Source organism: Felis catus, chromosome C1 (genome assembly GCF_018350175.1).
Source record: "Felis catus isolate Fca126 chromosome C1, F.catus_Fca126_mat1.0, whole genome shotgun sequence".
Classification (NCBI taxonomy): Eukaryota; Metazoa; Chordata; class Mammalia; order Carnivora; family Felidae; genus Felis; species Felis catus.
Window position 1 is genome coordinate 27114795 of NC_058375.1, and position 7829 is coordinate 27122623.

General features: G+C 37.4%; 1 protein-coding gene across 6 annotated transcripts in view; it reads left to right on the top strand.

Annotated features, from left to right (window-relative positions):
- Window positions 1-7308, top strand: part of ZMYM4 (zinc finger MYM-type containing 4) — a 147534-nt gene extending 140226 nt beyond the window's left edge. For 3 of the 6 annotated variants that reach the window (XM_019836636.3, XM_023258461.2, XM_011284739.4), the window contains 3 exons: window positions 796-1044; window positions 3620-3749; window positions 4645-7308. In XM_019836636.3, coding sequence (XP_019692195.2) covers window positions 796-1044; window positions 3620-3749; window positions 4645-4852 — 587 coding nt within the window. In that variant the 3' untranslated portion in view covers window positions 4853-7308. Of the gene's footprint in view, window positions 1-795; window positions 1045-3619; window positions 3750-4154; window positions 4586-4644 lie in introns of those variants that run through there. The other 3 variants (XM_023258462.2, XM_019836637.3, XM_045035528.1) reach the window with 2 other exon arrangements.
- Window positions 7309-7829: the final 521 nt, after the last annotated feature.

A 7829-nucleotide genomic window follows, 5' to 3' on the forward strand; every position in this document is an offset into this window, starting at 1 on the left:
TCAGAGAACATAAGGGAAGACCTGCATTTAAGGGCTGACATGAGGAGTGTACATTTAACAGTATACTCATCTTAATTTTTCTGTAAGACATCTGCTTTTCGAGAAAAATCCCATAAAAGTCATCATGAAGTAATTACTCTTAATGTAAATTTAAAATACGAGGGAGTGTGAGGGAGTGAGGGAACTATCTGCCTTCTAATGTTCTTAGCTAAAATAAAACTGAACCAGTTAACAGTAAGCCTAATACTCTCAAACAGGAGTCTACAAACTGCTTAATCTGGCCTGCTGCCTGTTTTTGGATAGTCCATGAGCTAAAACTGGTCGGGACAAAATGTAAAGATAATAATAATTTGTGGTAAATGAAAATTATATAAAATTCATATTTGTATGTATAAATAAATTTAATTGGTATATAGCCGCAGCTATTTGCTTATGTGTTTTCTGCTGCCCCTTATTTTCAATAACAACAAAGTTGTTCAGAGCCTGAATGGCCCACAGTACTTAAAATATTTACATCTGGCTCTTTATAGAAAAAGTTTGCCAAACCCTGGTCTAAAATAACAATAGATTAAAACTGTTTCAGGGGGTTGCTCCCAGTGTCTGTCTGCCTCAGACAGACATCTTTTCTTTTTTTCTTTTGCGGTACCTTTTTTGGTTTTCCATATAAGGGAGCAGGGGAAAGATGGGAGCAATTGGTCATTTCCTTTACATCTTCCTATCTGAGAACTGGAGAAATTATTTAGTCCTGTTTAGCAGGAGCTTAGTACTGTTACTTCTGTCCTCCTTCTGGTGCAGGTTACATGTTTTCTCGCATTGAAGAAGAGCATTTGTGGGAATGCAAACAGCTGGGCGCTTACTCACCAATTGTCCTCTTGAACACCCTCCTTTTCTTCAATACCAAATACTTTCAACTCAAGAATGTTACTGAGCACTTGAAGCTTTCCTTTGCCCATGTGATGAAACGGACCAGGACTCTGAAGTACAGCACCAAGATGACATATCTGAGGTTCTTCCCACCTTTACAAAAGCAGGAGTCAGAACCAGGTGTGTGGGGGAGTTTGTGAGATATCCGTTTGAAGCCCTGTTGGTATTCAAAAAGACTTATCACAGAAGAGTAACTGTAAACTCTAGACACGGAAGAGTGTAACTTTAATTTAAAATTTAGATGCTTTTTTATTGTCAGGGTTAGGTTAAAGGCTTGCCACAAAATGAGAGGAATCACTTGCCTCCCTATACTTTTATTGGCTTTTAAACTAGAAATTCTGGGGGCGCCTGGGTGGCTTGGTCGGTTAAGCGTCCGACTTCAGCTCAGGTCATGATCTCACGGTCCGTGAATTCGAGCCCCGCGTCGGGCTCTGTGCTGACAGCTCAGAGCCTGGAGCCTGTTTCAGATTCTGTGTCTCCCTCTCTCTCTGCTCCTCCCCTGTTCATGCTCTGTCTCTCTCTGTCTCAAAAATAAATAAACGTTAAAAAAAATTAAAAAATAAATAAATAAACTAGAAATTCTGATTTAATTGGTCAAGATTAGAGCCCGAATAATTTGCATTTTTCCTTTTCTTTTTTTTAATTGTTGATTTTTGAGAGAGAGAGAGAGAGAGAGAGAGAGAGAGAGAGAGAGAGAATGTGCAAGTGGGGGAGGGGCAGAGAGAAAGAGAGAGGATCTGACGTAGGCTCTGCACTGACAGCAGAGAACCTGACATGGGGCTCAAACTTGTGAACCGTGAGATCATGACCTGAATCCAAGTCGTACGCATAACTGACTGCACCACCCAGGTGCCCCTCAAATAATTTGCATTTTACAACTTCCCAGGGAATTAAAATCTGCAGCTAAGGATCAGAATCACTGATTTAGAGGCAACAGAGTGGCCAATTGCTAGGTAAAAGGAACCTGCCTAATTTTTAAATCTGTTTCTAAATCTTTTTTTTTTTTTAACCAGAGCACCACTTTTTAGTTCACATTAACTATCTGTTTCTGCAGAACCTTAGAACCTGGCCTAGAGTATACAGATGGAATTTGACTTAATAATTTTTTAACTTTACAATCCTGAGAAAGCAATATACATTCAGTAGAAACTATGCTTTGAATTTTGACTTTTGATATTTTCTCAAACTAGTGGAATACAGTATGATCCTCTCTTGTGGTGCTGACAGCAGCAGTCTGCAGCCCCCTGTCAGCCCCATGATCACGAGGGTAAACAACCCATATGCTTACAGCCATTCTGCACCCATTCAGCCATTCTGTGTTTTCAGTTTTCAGTACCGTATTTAATCATTTACATGAGATAGTCAGTACTTTATTATGAAATAGGCTTATTATATGTATTAGAAGATTTTGCCCAACTGTAGACTGTATAAGTGTTCTGAGCATGTTTAAGCTATGATGTTCAGTAGGTTACATGTATTAAATGCATTTTCGATTTAGGATGGCTGTGTCAGGTTGTAACACCATCGTGGTCAAGGAAGATCTGTATTGCTTTTGTACACAGAATAATACCAGCAGTGACAATTTTCGTAGAAGGTTTATCTTACATTCCAAAAAAAGCCTATTAAGTAATAGTTTGTTTTTAACATTAAAAAAATTAATGTATTATGGAACTAGAAATTAAATGTATCAATTTTGACCAAAATTGTAAGTTCTAAAATTCCCAAAATCAAGTTGTTACTTCCTTGGGATAAGAGTGAAATACATATTTTGAATGTGAGCATTTAAAATCACTGAAACTAAAATCTATAAAGAATAATTGTGATGTTCATGTTTGTGTTAACTTTTTTGTCATTTGCCCTTTCTCTTTAGAAAATATAACTCTATTATTATATCTATGTCCTATCTCCTTCATTTTGTTCATATATAACCCATTTTGTGCTCTTAATAAATATTGTGGGAGGGAGAGGCATTCAGGTTACATTTCCGCTTTCTGTTGAGGTGCTTGACAAGATTGGTAGTAAGTTTAGCTTCTTCTCTGAATGAGCAACTCTTTATATTTAGGTATCCTCTAAATAGAAGACTGGGGTGAATTTTAAGTAATAACTAATACAGGAAGCTGGGGAAAGTTCTTTGCCAGCTATTCAGAGCAGCTGTAAGAAAAGAAGAAGAAAACCTTTTTCCTCAGGTTCACAGCAGATCCACCACCCACTGCTATTCTCTTGAAGCCTGAATGGAGAAGGTGGGAAAGAAAAAGCCTTACTTTCCATGTTTTCACCCTGGTTTCTTTTTGATAACCCTTAGCCTCCACAAAATTCTGTTGGTGAAAAAGGATTTGCTCCTTTCTTACCAAATGGCCAACTTTACTGAGAATTTCTTTTCCCAGCAAAGATCCCATTTCTCATAAAACTGACAAATAAAAGAAACTTGAAAAACCGTTTTCTACAGTGAAAATATTTTCAGATAACTAGGTGACAACTTATACCTTGATCTCTTCTATCTGAACCCTTTTTGTTCCTGCTTTACCTTGCTATGGCTTAAGATACACGTGATAAGTGAATCTTATCACTTCACGTGACTAAGTGAAAGGGAGGAGAAAGGGAGTGACAGTTCTGACTGGAGACAAAGCTCAGTGGATGTCTTGAGCATGGGAGTAAAGATTTTTCTGATCTTTTGATAATTATTTCCCATCTCAAGATAAACTGGCTATTGGCAAGAGGAAACGAAATGAAGATGACGAGGTCCCAGTGGGTGTGGAGATGGCAGAGAATACTGACAATCCACTAAGATGCCCAGTCCGACTTTATGAGTTTTACCTGTCAAAATGGTAAGCAGTCTTCCTCTGGACTAGATCCAGCACACTTCAAACAGTAGTTAGCATGATTCCGATTTCAGATGCTTGAATATCAGAAATGTAGCCAGCTTATGACTGTAGATAAGGATGTCTTTTAATTTCCTTTTTTTCCCTATTCTCATATCTGCCTGATTTTGGACCCCAAAACACATTGCTTTATCTTGATTTTTTTTTTTCCTGAAAAGCTCTTCAAAATCAAGAATCACAGCTGTAGTTTGATCTTTACAACTGTTGCTCAGCCTTTATGTGATAATGAAACTGTTGTGATTTTACTGTTTATATAGAAAAATTTAGAGGAGAAGTTGTACTCCTAAACCTATAAATGGAAAAACAATTTATTTTTAAGGAATTTATATGTTTGAGGTCTTTTTCTTTCAGAAACTTTAAGACTTTAGAGTTATAAGATCCACACAAAAGCACTTTTTTCTCAAAGAAATACAGTGGCTTGGGTTTGCCCCATGGTAATGTGTATTGAGTGCTCTTGGGGGTCATTCCAGGATACTGGGCACTGAGGATATGTGGTTCTCAGCCATAGTGTTACATGTGAGTTGAATTTTTTGTTACTCCTAATAATGTTTTAAATCTTTCAATTTGTGAACGATTTACACTTTGTCTTCTGTTAACATTACACTCACCTCCAGTGAGCGTAGGAGAAAAAAATGTGCAGTTACCGGTTGCACCTGGGGGGAAGATGCCTGTAAACTGATTTATCTCAGTGGGTACATTGCTTATCTAGGACATTAGTCACAGTAGGGAAAAAGGTGAGAGTCACTATATTAAAGAGTAGTTACGTATTTCCTATACTTTCTGATCCTCAATTTTCTTAGTTTCTTTCTTTCTTTCTTTCTTTTTTATCCCCTGTGGATAGTTCTGAAAGTGTGAAGCAGAGGAATGACGTGTTTTACCTGCAACCTGAGCGCTCCTGTGTTCCGAACAGCCCCATGTGGTACTCCACATTCCCAATAGACCCTGGGACCCTGGACACCATGTTAACACGTATTCTCATGGTGAGGGAGGTACACGAAGAACTTGCCAAAGCCAAATCAGAAGACTCTGATGTTGAGTTATCAGATTAAAGTGGACGTGGGGTTCCTATTTTCATACACGTGGGTATGCACCAAACTGTGAATGCATCCAGCTTTGGAAAACGATGTACAAGTACAAGTCCTCTTGACTTGATTACAAGATAATGGAAAACAGATGACTCGTGAACCACAGTGTGGATGTACAAATGAAAATTGAAGGAAAGAATATGAACCAAGAAATGTTGTTCTTTGGCAGTGATATAGTTCTTAGACATCTTCAGAATGACTAACCAATTTCTCTGAGTGGTGCATAATCTTATTTTGTTTGGGAATAACAAATTGTGGAATATTTTTAAGGAAAACTGTTGTATAAAACTCTACCATAGTAACCTTAGACCTTAGAGAGGTAGCTTTGGAGTAAGACCTTGGCTGCAGTAGGCTACTTAGGCAAGCCCTATGTGCACGTCAGGGGAGAAGTCAGTGCAGAGCTAAGAGTGACATCAGATGAGGACCGTGGGACCCAGACTTGAAGACCCAATAAAAATACTCAACTTTTTTTTTTAAAAGGTAGAGAGTGAAGTGGTCTTGATTTTGATTTTCACTGCCAAGCCAATTCTGTGAAGGATAGAAGCCTCTGGTGCTTTTGCCATAGGCCCCTCACATCAGGGAAAAAGGCCTTCACTGCTGTTCACAGAGTAATATGTCCCTTTCACTTTCTGGGTCTAGCCTTCTCAGCTGTGGGTCTGGCTGTGGGTAAATTGAGGTAAAGGGGCTGATACTCCACAAACTGATTATGCACACAGAAAATCTGTGGAGCCCATTAGACCCCAAGTGTCTTGAAATGTTTGTAGAAAACCCACTAAAATGCCCACTTCTCTGGGTGTCAGCCTTTATTGCTGCTGTCTCATAGCATGAGCTGTGGTACACAGAAATGGGGGTTCTCCTTTTGTTTTCATTTTATCCCCAAATGGCAGCTTTTCTCCCATTGTTTTATCTTCCTATTTCCCAAATCTTCTTATTTGTCTTTTGCACCAGTTTCTGGAGGCCCTTGTCATTTCAAAAAGAAAAGTCTCTCTCACTCTGGCAAACCTGTGGATGATTCCACAAGGACACAGTATTACTTAGTTATCAGAATTATGGTAGAAAAGGTCCTAGTACGTTCCTATAAAGCATTTGGAAGATGACCTTGTTGTCCTAAGAAACTTGAAAATAGGGATTCTGGGGTCAGGATACAAAGACATGGATTGTCTTGCATATCCACAGCAGGGCTTCTAGCATTATTCCAAACTCTAGCTGTTTTACTAGTTCTATGAGGACTGCAAGTCATAGGTGTGTTTGGCATATCAGTCCATCTCCCTCATCTCCATTCGCAGTTTCTTCCCCCCCAAATTTTGACTCAAAGCTTTTCTGATGTTGGCCAGTCACAGAATTTCTTTAGCTGAGGTTAATTTGACCCTGTAATAGAAATGAGAAGAGTCCAAAAACCCTCTTAGTAATTTTAACCTTGGAAAACTTTTCAATCTGTCCCATTTTTTTAGATGGGCGTAGCAGGTGTTTTGGTTTTTTAAAATAAATGGAAGTCATTTAAGTAAAATAAAAATTTTAAAGTAGGCCTTTTGGCGTTGTGTACTTGATGGTTCTGTCCCTCTGCCTGTAACAAATTTCATTTTGGTTACCAGGAACTGTGTGAAAGAAGTAAATCTGCCCCAATTCTGTATGATTAATTCCATCTGTGTTTGTCATTTCTGACTGGAAAACTTCTTACTTCCAGATCTTGTTTGATATGGAGGAAAAACAACTGGATTGTCTGATAAGTCTGCCAATAAACTATCCAGAAACATCAGGTGTAATAGCCCCCACTATACAAATTTTATGGTTTGTATAAACACTAACATTTCCCCTTCTGTAGTTGTATCAAGAACAAATATTGTTGGCATAGTAGATACATTGTTATAAAACACCAGAGAGAAAAAGAAATCTGTATCTTTTAACTGAGAACAGCCAATACCCAGGTAAATGACTGTATCAGGACTTCAATTGCATGTTAGTCCGCAGAGTTGTCCAGATCCTAAATTCGTAAAAGAAAATTTTGATTAATTATTGGTCATTCTTCATAAGCGTAGCTGTTGATATGTGTGTCAGACTATTTGCTTTTTAAAATTTTATTAAAATTATGTAAAATTGCATTTTTATTTCCAGGGGAGAAAACATCAAACAAACGAGAGAAACATCTAAATTATCCTTTCCGTTCTTTTTTGTTTTTTAACCACTTTGGGTTTTCCCCTTGCAGAAACCACAGAAATATTCCCTTAGAATAAAATAGTATATTTGTATTTGATGGGTGAGTTATTCCTTTTCTTTGTCTTGAACGAATTTTAAATATTTTTTTCTGTTTAGCCTTATTGGTATGAGCCAACAGATGGTATATTACAAAGAAAGAGCAGTTTTCAGGAAATAAATTATTTGGTGTTTACTTAAGTCCAGTAAACAGACTGTTTCATTGCAAAGTCTTTTCACTTGTTGTCTTTTTCCATCAAAAGACTTGTGCCTGTTTTTAGTTAACTATATGCAAAGCCTTGATAGCCAGTAATCCCAGATTTCACATATATATTTCATTTCAGGCAAACTTTTTTGAGATTTACAAAGCTTGCTTGCATCACTTTACCTTGAGTGATTTTGAACTTGAGAGACTGGAATAAAGAATATGTACTCATTCTTAAGTGTGTATATATATATACACGTGTATATATATATGTATATACATATATATATATATATATTTATCTTGGAAATGTCAGACTAACTTGCATTTTCCTTAGATTCTTGCTCTGCCTTGGTATTGTACAAACACCTTCAAATTCCATACGGACTGTTTCTGTTGCCTTTTGGCATCCCTAATTTTATAAAACAGGAGTCTTCCAAAAAGTCTACAGTAAAATGAATTTCTGTGTATTAATCCCAGTTTTCTACTAGAAATTAGAATTTAATTTTACATGCAGATAAAAAGGTTCCCTATGGTACTGAGTTG